Source organism: Zeugodacus cucurbitae, chromosome 6 (assembly GCF_028554725.1).
Source record: "Zeugodacus cucurbitae isolate PBARC_wt_2022May chromosome 6, idZeuCucr1.2, whole genome shotgun sequence".
NCBI classification, from domain to species: Eukaryota; Metazoa; Arthropoda; class Insecta; order Diptera; family Tephritidae; genus Zeugodacus; species Zeugodacus cucurbitae.
In genome coordinates, this window is record NC_071671.1 from 12,476,049 (window position 1) to 12,502,998 (window position 26,950).

Genomic DNA, 26,950 nt, shown 5'->3' on the forward strand with positions numbered 1-26,950 from the left:
TTATGCTTTCACGGTGAGCAACATCTTCAAATTATAATAGTCGAAGGTATTTAAATTCTTGTCTTGCACTCGCTCCTCTTCAAGTTCCTCTTCTTTAACCAGAGCCTCCGCCCTGCCAAACAGCCAAATCTGTGGCGGTTGTGGTAAGCTTGAAGCCGCTGGCGCATTAAAGTTTTCGCTGCTGGCGAAGTGAGTAGCCGGAGTTGGAATCGGCATTCCGGGCGGGTATCTATTTAAACGCATACTATTACGTTGATTTGAAGGAAAATTTAGGTAATTCTTGCGATCGTTACTACTATTTACTGGGTTTATATCGCCATTGCTGTTGTCACCAGAGAAAACACCACTTTCAGTGCTACTGATGCTACCGCTATCTGAGTGAGGTAACTCAAGTGACCAAGTGTTGGACATTCTCTGCTCATTGTGCTTTCTATAGTTGTTACGGTTACGTCTGTCTTTATTAGGGCAAAGGTAACTACCATCGCTACTGGAATTAGAGCTAAGTCTGGGTGCAAAGTGTGGTCGTGGCTGGCAGAGTGGATTCCGTTGATAGGAGTTATGAACACCACTCTCACTATCACTCGAGCCAGATGAGTTAGTTACTGAACCAGTTCTCTGAGGTAGTTTTGTTCGGTTAAGGTGTTGTTTATTTGAACTGTTCGCAGAGTCAGAATTGTCTACTGTGATTGATGAAGTTGTTCCTCGCGATGAATTGTACGGCTTGCTGTCAACACTATAACTCCTACTTCGCCAACTTGTGTTTGTTGTACGGGAGTTTTGAGTATTTGTGAAGTTTGACATTATCAAGCTTTTCTGTTCTGTTGCTTTGGTATTCTAGCTGTATTTGGAGTTTTTGAAATAGTGCGTGCTTCTTTCTTCAGATACTTGTGATATTGAATATTTTGGATATATTAGATATAGAACTTTTAAAATTTGTTATTTATATAGATTAAGTGAATCCTTCCGAAGACCTTTGCTAAAAACGCTCGGTTTATGACTGATGACTTTCTTGAGTCTTCACTGGTTTATATTTATAAGGACAAAGGAGGTAGGTAATTAATTTTTACCTGAATTCGTGTAATAATATTAGCTTTACCTTTCCTCTACTAAAGCTCTCTCAGGTAGGCAACACCTTTTCAACTGTACGCTAAAATTGTTTCTATAACTCAGTGTGTTCTGAGATTAGTGAGACTATCTCGATAATGCTGTTTTGCTGTAAAAATTAAGATAATTTGTATGTACCCTCCCATTTTACTAATGTGGTGAATATCGTGATTTGCATTAGTTATATTGATTTTGATTTCATAGACCTTTCATACTTGTTATCTTTGTATTTACCGAAAGGACACGCTAGGTGGCGCTCTGGTAAATATGTTGATATATTTTGGATAAAAAATCTCATTTCTAAAAATCAGGTATAGACGGTTTGTATATTCTTTTCTGTTACTAGTGGTATAAGTTTACATGTCTTCGTTTCAAAATTGAATTTATTTACGAGAGAGTTGATTTTAATTTTCAAATTCGTTCAATCTGTTATATCTTTAATCTACAATCTCTAATTATCTTATTTTTCTTATAATCCAGTTTCAAGATATCTTCAAAAATAATCTCCCACTCAATGCTTAGCTACCTAATGAGCTGCAAGCATTTGCACACTTATCTCTTCCGCATTAGAGACATATATTTTTCAAGTTCCTCCAGCAAGCATACTCCACACCGAAATTTAAGCAATGCTTCAGTGGCATTTCGAGCTATTAATAGGCACACAGACCATTAGTTCACATCAGCATGACGCACACAAATGAAGGAACCCATACACACATATGTGAGATGTGGGTGCTGCATGGCGTATGAACAACATTTTAGCTATTTGATATTTAAATTCATAGCAGCTTACATGCATTTCATATAGAAAACAAAAAGCTTTTCAAAGCACTAGCTACTATTTTGGTTATTAAATATGGTACTACAGCAGCTGCTATTGGCCTAAGCCTACTGGCTTATGCATATTTCTAAAATATGAAGCACAAATGCTATGTAAGCTCGAGTTGCTTGAGTTCAGGCTTAAGGGGGCCAGTAAGAGAAAAAATCATAGAAGAACAAATACATGTAAGGCACTTGCAACTAAAAATATAATAAATAAAATTTATATATTTCAGAAATTTGAAAAATATCAAGAATATTTTATTACAAGCCAACATTTTGAAGTGAGAGTGTGGTGAACTGCTGTGCAACATTTGAGCGGATTGAAAAGAGTTTTATGATTTAGTTAACGAAAAATTCTAATACATTTTTCATATATAATATACAGATTTTCAACACAAAGCCGATTCAAATTCCACTTGAGGGCATGTAGAGGTCCAAAGCTTCCAAAACAAAAAAATAACATTCAAGAATGTGTGAAATTTGTGGCAAGCTGACAAACAACTGAACGAAGTCATGTGAAAATGTTGAGTACATAACTCACAAATACTTAAGCATGCCTTAATTTGTATTTGCTCCCATTGGTCTGCACAGTTGCGGCAGCTGTGCAACGGCATTCTAATTTGAACACACATTCTTTGCAGCCACTGTTGCCCCAGACAGACCAGTCGTGTGCATTTGTTGCGTGTTGCATGCGGAATTACAAGTCGCATTGGTAAAATTTGCTCATCATGTATGTAATTTTAAGTGCGTTGCATAGTCATTTGCCATGCAGCAGCTTTGTTATTGTTGTTAATTGTATATGGTCAGCCAAGGCTAATGAAAGTTTCATGCATTTTTACGCATGAGAAAATAAAATGAATTAAGCATACCATGCTGCAATGAAGAGAGAATTAGCATTTGGGGAGTTATTCGATCGGTTAAAATGTGGAAATAAAATAAATGCGAGTTGCGTGTGGAGGAATTTTATGTAAAAATAAAATAAAAAAATATATATTTAAAGTATTAGTATATTTCAATAAGTTTAAAAAACATTTCTTTTCTATGATAACTAGTATAAGGTTTAGAGTTATTATAGTAGAAAATAGTACTTAATAAGGAGGATGGAGTCATATGTAGAAGTTCACGTAAGTGAGGAAAGTGTCTAACTGTCATTCACTTGGGAGTGGCCAGGAACGATTCTTTTACATGTGGCTCAAGAATGCGGTTGTGCGTAGGGTTTGGGACCCACCACATAAAAACACCCCCCCAATGAAAAGGAAAAAACAGCCTCGGATGAGAGACCCTAATTTTGATGACGACCACTGCAAACGTTTAAAGGACTACGAATTAAGGGCATGCACCTGGAATGTCCGGACCCTTAATTGGGAAGGTTCCTCTGCCCAGCTGGTTGATGTCCTCGTAAGAGTAAAGGCTGACATCACCGCAATCCAAGAAATGCGATGGACGGGACAAGAACGAAAGAAGGTGGGTCCTTGTGACATCTACTACAGCGGCCATATAAAGGAGCGCAAATTCGGTGTGGGATTCGTGGTGGGAGAGAGACTCCGTCGTCGAGTTCTGGCATTCACTCCGGCGGATGAACGTCTAGCCACAATCCGCATCAAAGCGAGGTTCTTCAACATATCGCTGATTTGCGCCCACGCCCCGACGGAAGAGAAGGACGAAGTGATCAAAGATACCTTCTATGAGCGCCTAGAACGTACCTATGAGCGCTGCCCCCGCCACGATGTCAAAATCGAAGGTGCCTTTGGCACAACAGTCGGAAAATTCAGCCTTCATGGCGAAACATCACCAAACGGTCTGAGGCTGATCGACTTCGCTGGGGCCCGAAATATGGTCGTCTGTAGTACCAGATTCCAGCATAAGAAAATCCATCAAGCTACTTGGCTGTCCCCGGATCGAATCACTCGTAACCAGATCGATCATGTTGTGATAGATGGACGACATGTCTCCAGTGTTTTTGATGTGCGAACGCTTCGTGGTCCCAACATCGACTCGGACCACTATTTTGTAGCAGCTAAGATACGCCCCCGCCTCTGTGTAGAAAAGCGCACACGTCAACAAACACAAGGAAGGTTCGACATCGAGAAGCTACAATCACAACCGACAGCCGAACAATTTTCTACTCGACTTGCACTCCTGCTCTCTGAGAGCACTCATCAGCATCTCGGTATAAGGGAGCTGTGGGACGGCATATCAAACTCCTTACGTACAGCTGCAACCGAAACCATTGATTTTCGGAAAAGAATGAAGTAAATCTTCCGCAAAACCTTTCTCGAAAACTCCTAGTGCCGTATCATCGGTTGTTGACATCGTCCACGCTTCTGCACCATAAAGTAGGACGGGAATGATGAGGGACTTGTAGAGTTTGATTTTGGTTCGTCGAAAGAAGACTTTACTTTGCAATTGCCTACTCAGTCCAAACCAACACCGGTTGGCAAGAATCACATGCTTTGGATTTCCAGGCTGAAATTGTTATTGCTGTTAATACTGGTTCCCAGATAGACGAAACTATATACAACTTGAAAGTTATGACTGTCAACAGTGACGTGGGAGCCAAGACGCGAGTGCGCTGACAGTTTGTTTGATGACAGGAGATATTTCGTCTTGTCCTCGTTCACCACCAGACCCATACGCTTCGCTTACTTATCCAGTCTGAAAAAGCAGAACTAACGGCACAGTGTTGTTTCCAATAATATCAACATCATCGGCGTGCGCCAGTAGCTGTACACTCTTATAACAGATTGTACCTTTCCTATTTAGCTCTGCAGGTCGAATTATTTTTTCCAGAATCAGGTTAAAGAATTGATCAATTAACCAGAACGTTTTTAGACAGAATCAAATTGATCAATTAACCGGCCACTGCTCAATTAAAACGTTGATTAAGATCAATTTACCATACAAAATAAAATCTCCATTTATTTTAAATTGAATTTAAATCAAATTTAAAATCAAATGCAACTCTGCGAAAAAGACGTACGATATACGTTCTTTGTCTGTGATTGACTGATTTTTTCGATAGAATAGCATTAATTCTACTAGACGGTAGATGGCGCTGCTGAAAAATAATAATCAGCTGATGAAATTACCAACTTCTTATGAAAAGCAAAAACAAAAATGTATAACAGCTGATCGTATATCGAGTAACCGGCAGTATAAACAGCAAAAATTTATTTGGCTGTTTAAAAACGCTATAAAAACGAATGCAATGCAACTCTGCGACAAAGACCGTATCTGAAATTATATATACGTTCTTTCACGCTACACGCCGGTAGATGTCGCTGCTAAAAACTAGCAAACAGCTCATGAAACTTACCAACGTCTTTTGAAAAGCAAAAACAAAAAAGTATAACAGCTGATCGGTTATTGAGTAGCCGGCAGTGTGAAGGGCAAAAACTGGTTTCTCAATCAAAATATTAATTGATCAATTAATTTGGCTGTGTGAAAAAGCTATAAGAATGTAAACACAGTAATTTTGCTTTGGCTTGCCGAATCTATTGTCCCCCGCTTTGGAAAATAGACCTTCCGCGTGTACTGACGCCTATCAAGTGCGAATATTTGTGGGAAAGCAGATAAAGTTGGGCATAAACAGTCTTCATTAATTTTGTAAAGTAAAAACCTACCTTCCTATTCCTACCTATTCGGCCTTCACCTTTTGCTATGAACTAATGATTACTGAAGGGTACAGATTTTTCAAAGATTTCTTTGATATTTTGCTTTCATGTTCGCCACCTATCTATACTGTCATAACTTCTAATGGCCTTAATAAAGCACTATTTAGATTAACTCTTCTTTATCCTTTGAAGTGTTCATTAACGAAGATGCAGGAATATTGAGTAAAACTTGACTTACGTATGATATTAACTGAATAAAACGTTCAACCATATAGAATGTAGAGTTCCATCTTGTGCTGACATCTACAATAAATTTGGGCATTAGTTAAGTCGAGTGTCAACAATGTATATATAATAATTTAGTAATTAAACGTTTAATAATTCGATTAATCAGAAAAGGAAAATCGATTCAATGAACTTCTGAAAAAACTCAATTAATGCTATTCATTTGAACAATCTTGCCCTCTCTACCCAGAACGTAATTTATAAATTAGGGATGGCGGTGGCGTATGAGTAACATATGAATGTCTTGTGGAAGGAAAACAAAAAAACTATATTTTCACATTTCTTACTGTAAATTGTTATTGTAATCTTATAAATATGGAGTATAATGTTGAAAAAATATAATAATATATAAATGATATAAAAGATATCATAGAAACCAAACTTAGATGCTACGGTAAAGAAAGGTGATCTAACATTTTATACCTGCAAAATGATGATGGAACCTAAATGGGGTCCCTTGTGTAATCATTAGCTTCACACGGTAGTGGTAAGGTCGACTATGCTATACGGCAAATTGGTCTGGTAGTACACAGTAAACTGTATCGAAAGATTACAAAGATCAGCAAATATATAAGAATAATGAAAACCAGACACTAGATAGTCTGGTGGCAGCGATTTCGTTACTTGACTGTGAGAATCTTCTCTACTAATCAGTTTCAATAAGGAACATCTAATATATATATATAATATACTCTGCAGTTACTTCAAAGTGGATATTACTGTAATTAAAGAAAGTCTCTATTATTCTGTAAACCTTATTTGAATAAAATATTAACTTTATTTTCAAATCTACTTAATCTGAACATAAAAGGTTTTATAAATATAAATATTACTTCTACAATGAACTATACATTTAATTAATTCTACAAAACTACAATTATGCTTCCACGGTGAGCAACATCTTCAAATTATAATAGTCGAAGGTATTTAAATTCTTTTCTTGCACTCGCTCCTCTTCAAGTTCCTCTTCTTTAACGAGAGCCTCCGCCCTGCCAAACAGCCAAATCTGTGGCGGTTGTGGTAAGCTTGAAGCCGCTGGCGCATTAAAGTTTTCGCTGCTGGCGAAGTGAGTAGACGGAGTTGGAATCGGCATTCCGGGCGGGTATCTATTGAAACCCAGACCATTACGATGATTTGGAAGACAATTTAGATGATTCTTGCGATCGTTACCACTATTTACTGGAATTATATCGCCACCGCTGTTGTCACCAGAGAAAACGCCACTTTCAGTACTACTGGAGGAACCTCTGCTTAACTGAGATGAATCACGTACTGGAATCAGAGCTAAGTCTGGGTGTAAAGTATGGCCGTGACTGAGATGAGGAGGATGTTGAGGAGTTAATTACTGAACCAGTTCTCTGAGGTAGTTTTGTTCGGTTAAGGTGTTATTTATTGGTGTTAGAATAATCCACTAGGCTTGATGAAGTGGTTCCTCGCGATGAATTTTACGGCTTGCTGCCAACACTATAACTCCTACTTTGTGTTTGTGTTCATTGTTCTAGACTTTTGAGAATTGAATTGTGATATTATCAAGCTTTATTTGCAGAAGGTTTCCTATTTCAATTGGAATTGTGAGCGCTTCGACGCTTTTGGAATTTAAAATTTAAATGAATCCGTCCGGGCAAGCGTTCGGTAATTATTACCTGAATACGCCTGATAAAATTTTAATCACCTTCACTCAACTAAAGCTCTCATAGGTAGACAGAACCTTCTCAACTATGGTGGAAAATTATATATTTAAATGAGTAATGAATTTCGAAATTAAACAAATAACAAACAAATTTTATCTGAAGAAGGAGTTAAAGTTGAATGCAGCTGAACAGTATATGTTATCTGAATTACCAGATGAGATATTAAAATTGGATGTTAGTATTCAATTCATCGAGAAACTTCCATACATTCAATGTATAATCAACAAACAGACAACGGTGGATTGAACAAGAGAATACCAACTATTTAAATGTATATAGTAACAATCGTGACATAAGAACCCTAGTGGCGGTGTAGATAGATCACTGTCTGATTGGCAGACATTAACATTGCGTGGTTCCGAGAGAGGAGATAATAGTGTGAGAGGATGTCATTTATGGTGTTTTCAGAATAGATCTCCCAAAGGCCTAGTTGCATCAGCACATAACCACAATGCCTAACCTAAACCCCGGTTGTTATGGTTTTCTGATCTACTTATAGTTCATTCTCTATAGCATTTATGGTTTAGTAGTTTCTAGAGAAAACATTTGATTTTAAGCTAATTCTCGTTGTTATCGGCATATGGAAGCATGTTCTCTGTTCCGCTCCTCGAACCATTTACTCCAACACAAAATAAAAAGTATAAAATAAAGTAAGATATCAAGAGTCTCCAGTATTATTAAGTACAGAGTCAAGTTTTTACCAGTTATAGATGAGTTTATTGTCAACAACGCTGATCAGTTTTCTGAAATCGCTTCCAAAGCTTGCATTATCATTTTTGTATACCATTTAGTTGTGATCGATAGGCTTACTTCAACTGATAATATAAATCCCTGGTACTTGAAGATTTTATTATTATTTTTCAGTCATCAAACATTAACAAGCTCTCCGTAGTCTCTCCATATTATCTCTCTCTTCTCAAATACTCTCTCATTCATTATCAGCCTTACTGTTATAGCTCATTGCTGCTTCATACTCATCAATATTAACTCATTAAAATGCTCCTGTGGGGTTCTAATGCTAACTCGAAACCTATTCACACACTCATTTATAATTTGAAATCACAATTAGTTGCCTGAAATTTTAATAAGTCATTTATTGTGTGCCCCAGAGAGAGCAAATTGGCATGTTTTGGTGCATACATATTATGATCGAACGACATGCGAGTCCAATAAACATATGCATATGTATGAGTAATTGCTTGGTTTATACTGCACAAGCGAGTATATCATTATAGTAATTCGGTTTCGTTTGCCATATATGTATACATCAGAATGTATTCAGAATATACCAAGAGCCATGCAAATATATGCATTTAATGATAGCACAACTGATTCAATTCATTAGGCAACAAGCCAATGCGCATACAAATGAAGCTTATTGAAAGGCATTCCCTAGCGTCTGCCCTCATTTGTTTGGTGTAAATTTTGACCTGTGGGTCAGTAGATAAATTGCATTGCGTTTTGTTCACATACATATATTTGTAAAGCTTCCGAATGTTGCAGGTATTCAAAGGAGTTTATACAAAAAGATATATATCTATATATATATATTAATGCAAATAATCAAAAACAACAACAACAGCAGCCTTCAATTGCTGCACAAGTGGACAAATATGCCACAAATAGTGCATGCGATCTAAACAAATACAAATCTCTCACTGTTTCTAAATGCCGTGGTTAGTTTGAGCACAAAACAATTACGCACTCATACTTACTTATGTGAGTACGTACTTACTCGTACTCTTGCATAAATGAGTACTCATTCACATACTTGTAATCTTTGCTGTTCTACAGGAAGTTTAGTGTATGCTATTGAAATTTATATGTGAAAATTGAGATAATTTAGTGAATTCTCAATGGTACTACATATGTAGAATTGCACAAACACAGACTGTCTTACAATTGTAAACTAAAACTTAAATTTATGAGAAATTTAATTGTATGCAATAATCTAAATATATTTTCTATGAAATATACATACACTGTCCAAGCACGCCGAATCCAAGCACGAGCTAGTAGAATTGATGGTCAGAAATGTTTTGCTATACGTTTGGTGGTATGCCAGGGAACCTTATACTTCTGGGATTTCAGGAAATCAACTGCACGCCTATAGTCCAACTCTCAATTCAGATCTGTCCTGTCAATAATGGGACTGTCTGAAGAAAACGGCCAGAACAATAGGAGAAGAATTGTAGTGAAGAACGATAGTCTCGTCCGAAGCACCGGAAATGTGCTGCTATACGTTTGGTGGTATGCCAGGGAACCTTATACTTCTGGGATTTCAGGAAATCAACTGCACGCCTATAGTCCAACTCTCAATTCGGATCTGTACTGTCAATAATGGGACTGTCTGAAGAAAACGGCCAGAACAATAGGAGAAGAATTGTAGTGAAGAACGATAGTCTCGTCCGAAGCACTGGAAATGTGCTGCTATACGTTTGGTGGGATGCCAGGGAACCTTATATTTTTGGGATTTCAAGAAATCAACTGCACCCCTATAGCCCAACTCTCAATTCGGACCTGTACTGTCAATAATGGGACCGTCTTAAGGAAACGGCCAGAACAATATGAGGATAATTGTGTCCCATCATGACAACGCACCGGGATCTTGGCCCCATCTTGGATTCATCTAATAGTCCAGAATTGTCACTAATTGATACCTGTCTATTCCTGACTATAGCGAATGGTTTTGCTGGTGAAAAAATCGCTTAAAGAGAAGATTATAAAAATCGACTGGCCCAGTACTCACACTGTACCATTAGGGATGAGGATTTCGATGAGATTTGGATTATCGATCTTCAAAATATCAACAAGTTATCTAACGATTATTGCATATTTTACCTAAATCCGTAGGTTAAGAAGTTCGCATTCCGAGGATACCGATGATCCCAACCGAGTTTGAGTTTAAACGACTTCAATTTGTGATCCTCTCCGTTTTGCATTCGCTATGATTTTTAACAAATCCTAATAAAAAAAATCTAATATATAAAATTCTTGTGTCACGGTGTACGTTATTGAACTCCTCTGAAACCGCTCGACCGATTTTCGTGAATCTTAGCGTGCATATCGGCTAGGGTGGAGAATCGGACAACATCTATTTTTCATCCTCCTAAATGTTAAGGGTGGTCCACCCCTAAATTTTTTTAACTTTCCGCGAAGAAAATTAAAAATTTCCAAAAATCGGGAAGTTATTGGTTGTTGAAGTTCAAACCGATCTGGCTAATTTTAGTCTTGAAATATTCGTGGAAGGCCAGAAAAAGATTAGAAAGTGAGTAAATATGGGAAACCTGCGAGGAAGATATCAATAAGAGAATTTTATTCGAGTTGACAAGAAAAATATAAAAAGAGAAAACAAAAAAATAATATTTTGAAGATTGTCATTGTTTCTTTGTTAAAATAGTTTTGTTATTGTTCAATTGTATAAGGTTGTGTCGATAGCCCAAAACAATTTGTAAAAAATAAGGAAAGGCTAAGTTCACGTCCAAACGAAAATTTAACACTCTCGCAATTTATTGATGTAATTTTATTAAGATAACACACAATATGACCTATATATTCGGCATAAAGTCCCATAGAAAATCATAACATATAGTATATAAGGGCTGATGTGATTCCAGAACCAATTTCACTCATTTTCACCACCAAGGTTAACGGGAATAGGGATAACTTGGCACCTGTTAGTAGGCAAACAAACAGCACATTCGGCCTTGAAATTACTCCTAAATTGCAAATGAACGAAACACCAGTCGGCAAAATCGCCAAAAATAGCGCTATAACGAAGATTTTCCAAATATTCAAGAAGTCGCTGGAGGTACTGCACAGGACTTTAAAAGATCTTGATTGTCGATAAAAGTTTTTGGTGGAGCCAGGATTCTGTTAACAGGTGATTTACGCCAGGCTCTTCCAATTATTCCTGGATCAACTGTTACTGACGGGCTAATCGCATGCCTAAAGTCATTTCATTTGTGGCGACACATAAAGAATCGCCAATTAACAACTAACATATGAGTGTTTTTGCAACAATATCAAATTGCGATTGTAGAAGCAGTTGCAGTTGACACCTCGATGGATTAATAGCATTTCCAACAGATTTCTGTCACTTCATTGACTTGAAAGAGAAGTTTTCCTGACATGAAACCTCTATATGATAACCATAAATGACTGATTGAATGACCTTTATTGGTGGTAAAAAACAAAGATATTGATGATCTTAATGCGACAATTTAGAATTTCGGTCCAGGATAGCTGACACAGTTGACACAGCTACAAACCAGGATGACGCAGTCAATTATCCCAAACTATTTAAAATTGCCTGTACTATCACCACTCACTTTGCAATTAAAGGTAGTGTGAGTTGTCATCATGCTACGTAACATAAATCGACCTCGAGTAATCAATATCGTCGCCGAAGCCAAGATTGGACCAACGACCAACTTAATTTAATGTATACCTTAGCTACAACAACGTGTGGCCGGGTCTGCTAGTAACTCAATAAAATCAATAATCTCCTAATTTATTGCCTCTAAAGCGGAATATTGACATCATCGAAAGCAACAATCGCAATTTTCTAGACTGGATAAGAAAGCGAAGCCTTTGGGCGTGAATGGGGACAAGACGAAATAATTTTTGTGATCAAACAAACAGTCAAAATTTAACGCTGAATCACTCTTGCCAACAGGTGCTACTTTGGACTGAGGCAATTGAAAATTAAAGTCCTTTACCGATGAACCTAAGTCAAACTCTACAAGTCGCTCATTATTCCCGTCCTGATGTATGACGCAGACGCGTGGACCATGACAACATCCGAAGAGACGCCTCTTGCAGTTTTCGAGAGAAAGGTTTTGCGCAAGATTTATGGTCATCTGAATATTGGCAACGGCGAATACCACAGACGATGGAACGATGAGCTGTATAAGCTATAAGACGACATTGACATAATTCAGCGAATCCAAATGGCGACAAATTACTCAAGGGGGAGATGAATGGCGAGCTCTGATGGATTTGGGTATAATCGCTTAATCGGTTCCTACGCCAAATACGAGGGCTGCTATATATATTTCTGGACTAAGCAACACTAAGTGTTGCCAGGTGCAATCTGACATTTCCATTGGAAAGTTTGACATTTTTTAGCATAACATCACTCAGAACGTTTTGTCATTTAATCGTGAATTGTTTTATTTACAGGGAATTAAAAAATTCATTTCGGAAAAAAAAGGGAATTAACTCGTGAACATTTTCGTGCGATCATTTTTCACAACTTTCGACGTGGATTATCGCGACAAGAGTGCATCGATGAACTAAAATCTTTCTATGGCTATGAAGCACCATCCTATAGCACTGTGAAAAACTGGTACAACGAATTCAATCGTGGCCGACGCTCGCTCAAAGACGAATTCCATGAGGGTCGTCCAAAAACAGCCGTTATGCCAGAAAACATCGATGCCGTACGTGAACTGATGATGCAAGACCGTCATGTAACATACCTTCAGATAGAAGCATGCCTATGCATTTCTTCCACCAGCATACATTCGATATTGCATGAACGCCTGGCCGTAAAAAAGGTTTCTTCTCGTTGGATCCCGCACAATTTGACAATCGCTCAAAAAAAGGCTAAAAAAAAGTGCTTCGAAAATTGGTTTGAGCGCATGCAAAAGTGTATAAATCTTGATGGAGAATATTTTGAAAAACAATAAAACTATTTTCGTTGATAAATATTCCTATTATTATTATTATTATTAGGCCAGAAATTTATATAGCAGCCCTCGTACATATAAAGCCGAAGAAAGTTCGCCACCGGGTCAGCTAGTACATTATAAATAGAGTAAGTTTGGGTATTGTGATATGGGTATAAGTTTTTCTACTATTACTTAAAATTTCATAAACCAATACTTACAAAAATTATGCAATATTATTCCTTGCTTCATTGCGCAATATATCTCAAAGGGATATTTCGGTATCTCAAGTACTTTGAAAGATAACTCAATTAAACTATAGATGGTGTTTGACAGGACTCGCAAACAAATATTGCTTGACGCTTAGGGAGACATTTGCTATGTGCCCAAACTAAGTCGCATTGCAAACATGATACCCAAGCAATACTTCCTATCCGTTTCAAATGTTTTGTTGCAAAAAGCGCACGCAGTATCCTTACTAGAGGTGTTTCCGCCCAACATTCCTCATCTGAACTGGGAAGCTGCAAGTTTTTTTCCGACTCGCTCGAAGAAGTTTCCCTAGTTTTGGTTACCCGTTGTGTTTTGGTTTTACGTGAATGCGGTATGTCTTTTACATTTCCCTTTTTCTTGCGCTTTTCAACATTTCTGATGTTTTCCTCCAAAAGCGCTTTATATGGTGATGTTGTTAATACTATCGATTCTGATCGTTTGCCTCTGGAGCTGGTAGACAGTTTTAGCTTAGGTGGTGGGGATATCTGCCAAGGTGTGACGAAATTTTTCATCGCTGCCCTACTTGTGCTGGCCACTGGTTCTTCTAAAAATATATCTTCTATAAGTTGAGTATCTTTCAGCGGATTTTCTTGGCGTTGCTCCATAAAATCACTTTCCTGGAAAATATTTTTATCAAAGGGATAGGTACCAGTGCATTTGAACCCATTAATTGCTATCTGTGCCGTTTGAACTTTCAGATAAGCCTTTGAAAACAGCTCAACTACATCTAATTGTGTCACCTTTCGGCCTTGCTCTCGCATAAATCGTCTTATTTCGTCATTGTAATATGTTTTAAGAGGACCCATAAATGCTTTATCTAAGGGTTGCATTTTGTGTGTACAATGAGGTGGCAATGATAAGATAATAAAGCCATTTTGAGGAGCCTTATCCAAAACATCAACATTTCGCGTATGACTGTAGAGGCCATCTAAAATAGGCAAGATTGGGTTCTCCTTTAATGGATTAGTGAATCGCAAAAAGTGATCAAACCACGCGGTAAATATTGGTATTTGTATCCATCCCGATATGTGACAAGCAGAATCGGAACCAGGGGGAGCATGTTTCATTAAAAGCGGAGAGGGATTTTTTCTTGGAAAAAATGAAAAATGGTGGAACAAAGGCTCCTCCTGCGCTCATGGCTTTTTTCATGTTTTCTGCATTCCACTTACGAATTTCCTTTTTCTTCGGCATTGGGAAAAACTATAATTTAAGAAGAGTATTACTTTTACCTACAAGATACGTTGTGTGATATTATGTTTGTTTAATATGATATACTATATCACAATGGACAACATTGACTATATCACATTAGCCAAACTCGAGTATGAAATAATAAAATATTTGTTTCACAAAAAAAAAATTTATTTGGGTTAAAAATTATCTGAATTACGGTTAATTATATTAACGAAAGATCAATAAAAAATTACTAGAATCCTAAAATATGAATTAAGCTCTGAATAATCCTTTGTCGAAACGCGCGTTCATATATTGGTGACCGCACTACTATAAACTTTTTGGCACACTGAGAGCAAAAGAAGCGTTCAGTAGCACGCGCAGCTTTACAGCAACAGTTTTTTACAGTTGCTTTTGTATTCTCGGAAAGATTCATGTCAAAACATGAATAGTTTACGAAATATGCTGGCATATCACATTGCACACCCATATCACAATACCCAAACTTACTCTATTTAAGTTGTAGACATAGAAAAGCATGGAAAGAAGCTTCTAGAACTTGTCATCGTCTACATTCCCTGTTCTGCTGTCTCAATCTTAGTTTATCCTTGGGAGATGGCCTAAATTTGATTTCCAGCTGCTGAAAGGTATTGTATTAATTATATGGAATTTCTTAAGCTCCCAACACAATATCATACTTTAAGTTGAAATTTATAAATACCAAAATACAGTTATTATGTATTATATTTTTTTTTGTATTTGTTACGTTGTATATTATTATTCAGGGATGGGTGTGGTAAAACATCTAACATTATTAAATAACAGAGAGAATTGTATAGAATTTCCAGGACTTTCAAAACCATAATCATCGGTTTTCCGAGAAAACGATATACTAAAGGCTTACTTAGTAATTAACCGCTATTTAGCACAGGTGAGAAGGTCAAATCACAGGTAGATAGACAAGCTTAAATCAATGGAGGTGAAGCGCAAAGTATTAACTGAATGTATTCTAAGTCAGGTAAACATATTAATTTATTCGGTCGCTTTCCGCCTATTTAAGTCAGTGAAAAATCAGCAAAGACATCAGTAACAAACAGAACGCGCTAAGTAAAGATCTTCAAAAAAATAAAATAAAAGACTCAAGAGCTAAGAATCCAACAAACTTCATGCAAAGCTACAAAACCAAAATCGAAGAAATAAGCTATAAATAAAGCTTGATAATGCCAAATTTCAAAGATTTTCAAAAGTCCCGTGCAACGAATACTAGTTGGCGGAGTGGAAGCGACAGCGGTAGCAGTAGATCGCTCAACTTATCGCGTGCAACTACTTTATCGGTTAGTTCGAGCATTTCGAGTAATCAGCACCACAATCGACCAAGTCCTGTTCAAAGAAGTTCAACACCAATTTCAATAACTACGTCTTCAGCATCAGCATATCCAGCATCTGACGACAGTTCTTCGCCGAAGCTTGGCTCAAGTGATAGCGGCAGTGGATACTTTTACCCCTCTCAAGGTTATCCACAAGCTCAAGTACCGCAATATCTTCTATGCAAACTGAGCACTGGTTCGAGTACTGATCGTGGATATTCGTCGCGTAAGAATGGCAAACATAACAGCAATGACCATGAGAATCAGAGAACACACAAAACACGGTCTCGCGATCCACCCCAGCCTAGTAGCGGCGGCAGCAGCAGCAGCACTGAAAGTAGCGTCTCCTCAGGTGACAACCGAAACTTCCACCTACAGCCGCATAGAATAAGAAGAGGTGACCCAGTGGATAGTAGTAGCAGTGCTGGTGATAGTAGTAGCGATAGCGATAGTCGTGGCAATTTTCCACTAAATCATTTTAATGCTTGGGGTTTCGGTAGAAACCCGATCGGAATGCCGATTCGAACTCCGGCTTTACACTTCATCAACTGTAATTACTTTAATGCACCGCCAGCTTCAACCGTGCCACAACCGCCACAGAATTGGCTGTTCGGCAGGGCGGAGGCTCTCGTTAAAGAAGAAGAGATTGAAGAGGAACGAGTGATGGCCAAAGTAGAAAACACCTACGACTATTACAATTTAAAAAAGTTACGTTCAGGGGATGTTTAATTTGAAAATAAATAAATAAATTTGCACAAAATTGGTTTTTTTATTTTTTTATCACTATTTCTTCTGCTTTTTCCCGCATGGATAAGGAGGCGAAGCGAATGGGTCTGGTGGTGAATGAGGACAAGACGAAATATCTCCTGTCATCAAACAAACAGTCGGCGCATTCGCGTCTAGGCTCCCACGTCACTGTTGACAGTCATAACTCCGAAGTTGTAGATAATTTCGTATACCTGGGAACCAGTATCAACAACACGAACAATGTCAGCCTCGAAATCCAGCGCAGAATAACTCTTGCCAACAGGTGCTACTTTGGACTGAGTAGGCAATTGAACAGTAAATTCCTCTCTCGACGAACCAAAATCAAGCTCTACAAGTCGCTTATCATTCCCGTCCTGCTTTACGGTGCAGAAGCTTGGACGATGTCAACATCAGATGAGACGACACTAGGAGTTTTCGAGAGGAAAATTTTGCGTAAGATTTATGGTCCTCAGAACATTGGCAACGGCGAATACCGCAGACGATGGAACGATGAGCTGTACGAGTTATACGACGACTTTGACATAGTGCAGCGAATAAAAAGACAGCGGCTACGCTGGCTAGGTCATGTTGTCCGAATGGACGAAAACACTCCAGCCCTGAAAGTGTTCGATGCAGTACCCGCCGGAGGAAGCCGAGGAAGGGGAAGGCCTCCACTCCGTTGGAGGGACCAGGTGGAGAGCGACCTGGTTACACTTGGGATCTCCAACTGGCGCGGAACTGCGAAGGAGAGAGAGAGGTGGCGCACTATCGTCAATTCGGCTATAACCGGCTAAACGGTTGCAACGCCAATCACATACATACATTTCTTTTATAATATAGCTTACAAATACTTTAAATTAAGATAATTTATATTTAAAACAGCCTTAGATGGTGCCAGATTTTCAATTTAAAACAAGAAGTAGTTTGATGTGAAACAACCTCGTAAATAATCATTGTCATACAAATCCTTGAGACTTATCACAATTGCTCGATAGTTGATGTTTTGATAGATGGTGCCGATTTACAACTTACTCGGCTGTGATAGCTTAACATTATACTTTTCACACTTTTGTACCTACATAAGTGTACCAAGATTTCGACGCGTACTGTCATTGTTATCTATATCAAGTTCTTTTATTATAGTTTCTAGCTATCTCCAACAGTTAGGTCACCAAAACTAAAAAATCCATTTCGAGGTTCCCTACTGTACACACTATACCGAAATTTTTCTTGTTTACCTATCCATTGGGCCAGAAATGGGCCTCATCGGTGAACAAAATTTGGCTCAAACACGTCGGATTTTCTTGGAACTTTTCAAGAGCGCATACAGCGAACGAAAGGTCGCGTGGCTTAATAAAAACTTGTTTCATTTTCTCGACGTAAATACGTCAAGTTGTTTATTTACGAAAGATATATTATTTTAATGATCCTAAATTTATCTTAAAAGTACTTTTAATTCAAAAATAATATACCTTCTCTTATATGGATAGATGGAACTCTAACATAAAGGACGAAAACATCCTCTTCTGAACATTTTGGGTAAAAAACTATTATTTGTATAACGACTAAGGGCCAGTTCTTGTTTTATGCCATCTATCATATCTATATTGTCCATTTTGTAAGGATTCCTTCATTGCCCATTTTTGGCATAAATAACCCAAGAAATATTTTGAAATGTTAAGAATAAACATTTCAGAAAAGGAAAAACTCTCACACGCAAAATTATTTAGAATTATAAACCTGGACTAAATGTTAAATCAGATAATTATGAAAAGAAAAATTTTTATCTGTGAAAATACACTACCAGCAACATTAATAAAATCTTCTTTATTTCGAAATTTATTTATTTTAAAATATATTCAATTTTAGCACACGTGCTATTTAAAAACAAAATTCACTTAAACATACAGATTTGGATAAAATTCAGTGGATATTGTAATTGTAATTATATTTAGCTTAAAAGTTATGCGCCTACTGTGAGCAACATCTTCAAATTGTAGTAATCGAAGGTATTAACACTCTTCGCCAACTCGCGCTCATCTTTGCCCTCGCCAACGTTAAAGCTTAGGTAATGATCGGTCTTATTAAGCAGCCACTGCTGTGGCGGTTGAGGTAAACTTGAAGGCAAAGTTGCGTTGAAGCATTTGCTGCTAGCAAAGTGCGTTGTCGCAGTCGGTTTCGACGTACCAGGTGGTATCTTACCGTAAAATCGGCCACTACGAATATTTGTAGCAAGGTTCGAGAGGTTTCTTCGACCGCTGCTATTACAAAGAACTGATTTTCGTTCGTGCTTTATCTCAGGTGAAGTTGGCTGATAATAGTTATGGTTGCTTCGAGAAAAAACGATGCTCCCAGTACTACTGTTACTACCGCTGCTAAGTCGGGAGGAATCAAGTGACCATTGTTTCGAACATGAGTTGAACGTTCTTTGGTAACCGCGTTGTTGTTCATTGTTATTACCGCTATGCTCACTATTATTTGGCGTAAAGTATCCGCCATCACTACTGCGATCGCTACTTAACCTGGTTGCAAAATATTGTCGAGGAGGCACAAGTTTATTTCGTTGATGGGGATTAAAAGACACGATCCCACTAAAATCGGAACTATTTCGCGGTGAAGACGATGCTACTGGTGTCATAGTTATAGAGATTAGCGATGCAAAATCCATTTGTTGATTTTTCGTATGCGAGTCTTGGTTTTTCGAAATGTCTGCAATACTGCAATTATTTACTGTTATGGCTGATATTGCTGGTCGTGGTACGTTATGGAGCTCTTTTCCATCACTGCTACTGCCGCTAACGTCTGCTTGCTTTTCAAAATTCTTTTCGAACGTTTTAGGAAAGTTTGTCATGTTCAATCTTTATTTAATGTTGGTTTACGTGACTCTGGTATTGTAGATTAACTTAAACTTTCTTCTGTGTGCCTTGCTTTTGCCTTCACTGCGGAGTTATTTCAAATTTATATTTTTGTGGTGTGGAGCTCCTTGTAAAGACCTTTGCTTGACGCGTTCGATTTGCAACTAAAGTGCTGTTTTGAGATTTCAGTGGCATAAACACTATATCGGCGTACAAGTAAAACGCTCCTGTCAAAAGAAAAAAATCTACCTGATGCTACTATACCTTAATTCATCGTAATCTTTTTGTGTCAAGGATTTCCAAGAAATATCCAAACTCTTTCAGTCTGTAAAACAAAAGTCTATATTTTATAGTAATAGAAAGGAGTGACGTAATTAGGGGGTGTGGCGGACATATTCAAATTTATAATGGATTAAATAGCAGTATCTTATCAGGACATTGGCATTTTTTGTTATACATTTAGACAATTTATAATGGTGAAAATGGCTCAAAGGACAAGTTATTGTCAACAAGAACAATACAAATATTTTATAATGTTTTAACTTGAAATAAATTATAATTAATTAGGGAAAACGTAATTCTATTGCGCACACTTAAGTATTCCTCCACCAACATTTGTGGCGCTTAGGGATGCAAACGATGTATCGATGTTTTCGTCAAAAAGCATCGATGTTTGCCATGTTTCTGCTTCTGTATCCCTTAGCTTTGCATTCTTACTTAAAAAAAGTTCAAAAATAGATAGATGTTTTTAAGGCCGATGTTTTCGATTTCGATGGGATTTGAAGAAACATTTGCGTATAAGTCAGAGCACAGCCTTTTCGCACAGCCAAATGAATTAAATATATTAGGATTAAAATAGTGAAGCCAGTTTTTCAGCCAGTTTGCTTTTCCAATTCGATTTGTATTCGATTAAAAAATTAATGTAGAAAAATTAGATTTTATTTTATTTACTTTAATCGAGCAAAAGTCGGATAATTGATCAATTAACTCCAATGCGAAAAGGCTATAACAGTTGTTTGTTATATAGACAAAAGATAATTGCGTAAAATTTAGATATCTTGATGAAATTTTGCATATACATATATTTCTTGACACTATCGGCTTGATATTGAGCCACAAAACTGAAATTTGATACAAGGCATTAAGGTAAGAAGCACCTTGGTTGCGACATTTTGGAAATGAGGCATCAATTGAAGACTTTGGCATTTTCTTCATGCTTATAATATTTATGTTTCCAGTAGATGGCTCAAGAATCAAGAAACATCTGATATCGTCGGAGGATCTTTATCGATTCAATTGATTTCACTACTGTAAAACACTTGAAATATCTTGATAATATTCGACCAGTTCAAAATTGGTTCATATCTTTCCCAAGGTACCATACACGAGTATAGTGTATGAATTTGTATCACTAAAAATAAACATTTTTAACAAACATGGATTTTATATATTCATATATCTACGTTTAATAAAAATTCCCAGAAATTTCAGACCTTTTTTTATACATTCCGACAGTGTATATCGGTCTCAACCGAATTTAGACTATCTTACATATTTTATTTTAAATGTCACGCTCGCTACAGACAATTATATTAAAATAGGTGTGTTTGTACTAAATTATAATCACCGGTTTTTCTATAAAACTATATACTAAAGGACAACTTAGTAATTACGCGATTTGTTAGCACAGGTGAGTAGAATGACCTTGTCACAGGGAAACTTAAGTTGAATTAAGAATAAAGGTTTTGTAATCGTTCCCGAAAACAGGTAAAAATTTAGCATGAACGCTTTTGGTCCTGCATCTCTTATATAAGCCAGCGAAGGCTCGACAAAGTCATCAGTCACAAACCTAGCGCGCTAAGCAAAGTTCTGCAGAAGGGATCACTTATTTCCCTACATAATATATCCACAATACTCAGTATCTAAACCGGCTATAAATAAAGCTTAATAATGTCAAACTTCACGAATTCTCAAAAGTCCCGAACAACGCACACAAGTTGGCGAAGTGAAAGTGAGAGTGTTGGCAGCAGGCCGCACAATCCACTGCAAGAAATCACTTCATCGAGCACAGCGGATTATTATAACACTGCGAACATTTCAAATAACCTACACCTTGACCGAACAAACCCAACCCAGAGAACCGGTTCAGTAACTACCTCGACAACATCGTCATCATTTGCCTCAAGTAATGGCGATACCACAGTTCATAACTCCCGCCAACGGAATCCACTCGCTCAGCCACGACCATACTTTGCGCCGAATAGCGTTGCTGGTTACCTTTGGCCTAATAAAGACCAATGTAATAGTAATAACTATAGACAGCGCAATGACCAGAGAATGTCCAACACTTGGTTACGTGACTCATCTCAGTCAAGTAGAGGTAGCAACAGTAGTACTGAAAGTGGTATTTTCTCTGGTGACAGCTGTGCTGGCGATATAAAACCCGTGTATAGTAGTAACGATCGCAACAATCACCTAAATTGTCCTCCAAATCATCGTAATAGTAGGGGTTTCAATAGATACCCGCCCGGAATGCCGCGTCCAACTCCGGCTTCACATTTCGCCAGCAGTAATAGCTTTAATGCGCCAGCGGCTTCAAGCTTACCACAACCGCCACAGAGTTGGTTGTTTAGCAGGGCGGAGGCTCTAGTTAAAGAAGAGGACCTGAAGGAGGAGCGAGCGCTAGAAAAGAAGTCGAATACTTTCGACTATTATAATTTGAAGATGTTGCTCACCGTGGAAGCATAATTGTAATTTTCTAGAATTATTTTACTGTACATATAGTTGAGTGTATAAATAATATTTATATTTATAAAACCTCTTATATTAAAATTAAGTAGATTTTAAAATAAATTTAATATTTTATTCAAAGCAGATTTATAGAGTTCATATTTTTAGAAAGGGTATTAATTATTTTTCATAAACTGTAGACTCTTCGTTCAGAAGTTCCTACAGAACATCTCGAATTTTAGTAAAAGGATCCTGAAAGTTTCATCACCACTTCAATGGTTTCGTGGTCTATAGATAGTAATCCTACATTGCAAATTTTTCAAATTAAGACACACTTCCACGGAAGATAGTTGCAATCGAGACTCGTCGCTAAAATTTAGAACACCTTTAGCAGGGCAAAACGACAGATACTTGGTTGGTCTTTTACTTCAATCATCACTGTTTTTATTAAACCGTCCAATTGCAAAGTGTTATTACAGAACTAAAGAGACTGCTACACACTAAATATGTCACCTTTGGTGTAATTCTTCTGACGTTTTTATTTAGCGAGGGATGGACGTAGTAATTATCCGATATCACAAATCTTTGAGCCGAGGGATGAAATGATAAAACGAAAAAATTGTGGAAAATTTGCTTGATATTCCTCTATTAATTTGTGAGATACACTGATGTTAATTTGTTAAAAATCTGATGTTCTTTCCTAGTGAGAACGGCCAGAACAATATGAGGATAATTGTGTCCCATCATGACAACGCACCGGGATTTTGGATTCATCTAATAGTCCAGAATTGTCACTAATTGATACCTGTCTATTCCTGACTATAGCGAATGGTTTCGCTGGTGAAAAAATCGCTTAAAGAGAAGATTATAAAAATCGACTGGCCCAGTACTCACACTGTACCATTAGGGATGAGGATTTCGATGAGATTTGGATTATCGATCTTCAAAATATCAACAAGTTATCTAACGATTATTGCATATTTTACCTAAATCCGTAGGTTAAGAAGTTCGCATTCCGAGGATACCGATGATCCCAACCGAGTTTGAGTTTAAACGACTTCAATTTGCGATCCTCTCCGTTTTGCATTCGCTATGATTTTTAACAAATCCTAATAAAAAAAATCTAATATATAAAATTCTCGTGTCACGGTGTACGTTATTGAACTCCTCTGAAACCGCTCGACCGATTTTCGTGAATCTTAGCGTGCATATCGGCTAGGGTGGAGAATCGGACAACATCTATTTTTCATCCTCCTAAATGTTAAGGGTGGTCCACCCCTAAATTTTTTTAACTTTCCGCGAAGAAAATTAAAAATTTCCAAAAATCGGGAAGTTATTGGTTGTTGAAGTTCAAACCGATCTGGCTAATTTTAGTCTTGAAATATTCGTGGAAGGCCAGAAAAAGATTAGAAAGTGAGTAAATATGGGAAACCTGCGAGGAAGATATCAATAAGAGAATTTTATTCGAGTTGACAAGAAAAATATAAAAAGAGAAAACAAAAAAATAATATTTTGAAGATTGTCATTGTTTCTTTGTTAAAATAGTTTTGTTATTGTTCAATTGTATAAGGTTGTGTCGATAGCCCAAAACAATTTGTAAAAAATAAGGAAAGGCTAAGTTCACGTCCAAACGAAAATTTAACACTCTCGCAATTTATTGATGTAATTTTATTAAGATAACACACAATATGACCTATATATTCGGCATAAAGTCCCATAGAAAATCATAACATATAGTATATAAGGGCTGATGTGATTCCAGAACCAATTTCACTCATTTTCACCACCAAGGTTAACGGGAATAGGGATAACTTGGCACCTGTTAGTAGGCAAACAAACAGCACATTCGGCCTTGAAATTACTCCTAAATTGCAAATGAACGAAACACCAGTCAGCAAAATCGTCAAAAATAGCGCTATAACGAAGATTTTCCAAATATTCAAGATGTCGCTGGAGGTACTGCACAGGACTTTAAAAGATCTTGATTGTCGGTAAAAGTTTTTGGTGGAGCCAGGATTCTGTTAACAGGTGATTTACGCCAGACTCTTCCAATTATTCCTGGATCAACTGTTACTGACGGGCTAATCGCATGCCTAAAATCATTTAATTTGTGGCGACACATAAAGAATCGCCAATTAACAACTAACATATGAGTGTTTTTGCAACAATATAAAATTGCGATTGTAGAAACAGTTGGAAATGGTAGGGTCGCAGTTGACACCTCGATGGATTAATAGCATTTCCAACAGATTTCTGTCACTGCATTGACTTGAAAGAGAAGTTTTCCTGACATGAAACCTCAATATGATAATCATAAATGACTGATTGAATGACCTTTATTGGTGGTAAAAAAAAAACAAAGATATCGATGATCTTAATGCGACAATTTAGAATTTCGGTCCAGGAGAGTTGACACAGCTACAAACCAGGATGACGTAGTCAATTATCCCAAACTATTTAAAATTGCCTGTACTATCACCACTCACTTTGCAATTAAAGGTAGTGTGAGTTGTCATCATGCTGTGTAACATAAATCGACCTCGAGTAATCAATATCGTCGCCGAAGCCAAGATTGGACCAACGACCAACTTAATTTAATGTATACCTTAGCCACAACAACGTGTGGCCGGGTCTGCTAGTAACTCAATAAAATCAATAATCTCCTAATTTATTGCCTCTAAAGCGGAATATTGACATCATCGAAAGCAACAATCGCAATTTTCTAGACTGGATAAGAAAGCGAAGCCTATGGGCGTGAATGGGGACAAGACGAAATAATTTTTGTGATCAAACAAACAGTCAAAATTTAACGCTGAATCACTCTTGCCAACAGATGCTACTTTGGACTGAGGCAATTGAAAATTAAAGTCCTTTATCCGACGAACCTAAGTCAAACTCTACAAGTCGCTCATTATTCCCGTCCTGATGTATGACGCAGACGCGTGGACCATGACAAAATCCGAAGAGACGCCTCTTGCAGTTTTCCAGAGAAAGATTTTGCGCAAGATTTATGGTCATCTGAATATTGGCAACGACGAATACCACAGACGATGGAACGATGAGCTGTATAAGCTATAAGACGACATTGACATAATTCAGCGAATCCAAATGGCGACAAATTACTCAAGGGGGAGATGAATGGCGAGCTCTGATGGATTTGGGTATAATCGCTTAATCGGTTCCTACGCCAAATACGAGGGCTGCTATATATATTTCTGGCCTATGCAACACTAAGTGTTGCCAGGTGCAATCTGACATTTCCATTGGAAAGTTTGACATTTTTTAGCATAACATCACTCAGAACGTTTTGTCATTTAATCGTGAATTGTTTTATTTACAGGGAATTAAAAAATTCATTTCGGCCAAAAAATGGAATTAACTCGTGAACATTTTCGTGCGATCATTTTTCACAACTTTCGAAGTGAATTATCGCGATGAACTAAAATCTTTGTATGGCTATGAAGCACCATCCTATAGCACTGTGAAAAACTGGTACAACGAATTCAATCGTGGCCGACGCTCACTCAAAGACGAATTCCGTGAAGGTCGTCCAAAAACAGCCGTTGTGCCAGAAAACATCGATGCCGTACGTGAACTGATGATGCAAGACCGTCATGTAACATTCCTTCAGATAGAGGCATGCCTATGCATTTCTTCCACCAGCATACATTCGATATTGCATGAACACCTGGCCGTAAAAAAGGTTTGTTCTCGTTGGATCCCGCGCAATTTGACAATCGCTCAAAAAAAGGCTCAAAAAAGTGCTTCGAAAATTGATTTGAGCGCATGCAAAAGTGTATAAATCTTGATGGAGAATATTTTGAAAAACAATAAAACTATTTTCGTTGATAAATATTCCTATTATTACTATTATTATTATTATTAGGCCAGAAATATATATAGCAGCCCTCGTACATATAAAGCCGAAGAAAGTTCGCCACCGGGTCAGCTAGTACATTATAAATATTTAAGTTGTAGACATAGGAAAGCATGGAAAGAAGCTTCTAGAACTTGTCATCGTCTACATTCACTGTTCTGCTGTCTCAATCTTAGTTTATCCTTGGGAGATGGCCTAAATTTGATTTCCAGCTGCTGAAAGGTGTTGTTTTAATTATATGGAATTTCTTAAGCTCCCAACACAATATCATACTTTAAGTTGAAATTTATAAATACCAAAATACAGTTATTATGTATTATATTTTTTTTTGTATTTGTTACGTTGTATATTATTATTCAGGGATGGGTGTGGTAAAACATCTAACATTATTAAATAACAGAGAGAATTGTATAGAACTTCCAGGACTTTCAAAACCATAATCATCGGTTTTCCGAGAAAACGATATACTAAAGGCTTACTTAGTAATTAACCGCTATTTAGCACAGGTGAGAAGGTCAAATCACAGGTAGATAGACAAGCTTAAATCAATGGAGGTGAAGCGCAAAGTATTAACTGAATGTATTCTAAGTCAGGTAAACATATTAATTTATTCGGTCGCTTTCCGCCTATTTAAGTCAGTGAAAAATCAGCAAAGACATCAGTAACAAACAGAACGCGCTAAGTAAAGATCTTCAAAAAATAAAATAAAAGACTCAAGAGCTAAGAATCCAACAAACTTCATG

General features: G+C 37.3%; 3 protein-coding genes across 3 annotated transcripts; 1 reads left to right on the forward strand and 2 right to left on the reverse strand.

The window, feature by feature from the left end:
• On the reverse strand, positions 1-801 carry LOC105220373 (dentin sialophosphoprotein-like). Its single transcript, XM_054235251.1, has one exon. The coding sequence runs from the start codon at positions 799-801 to the stop codon at positions 1-3; it is 801 nt and encodes a 266-aa protein (XP_054091226.1).
• A 17,907-nt stretch (positions 802-18,708) lies between these two features.
• On the reverse strand, positions 18,709-19,596 carry LOC128922878 (uncharacterized). Its single transcript, XM_054235262.1, has one exon. It carries the CDS (start codon positions 19,594-19,596, stop codon positions 18,709-18,711), a length of 888 nt encoding a protein of 295 aa, XP_054091237.1.
• Positions 19,597-21,550: 1,954 nt separating this feature from the next.
• Positions 21,551-22,348, forward strand: LOC128922879 (hybrid signal transduction histidine kinase M-like). The gene has a single exon (XM_054235263.1). It carries the CDS (start codon positions 21,551-21,553, stop codon positions 22,346-22,348), a length of 798 nt encoding a protein of 265 aa, XP_054091238.1.
• Positions 22,349-26,950: the final 4,602 nt, after the last annotated feature.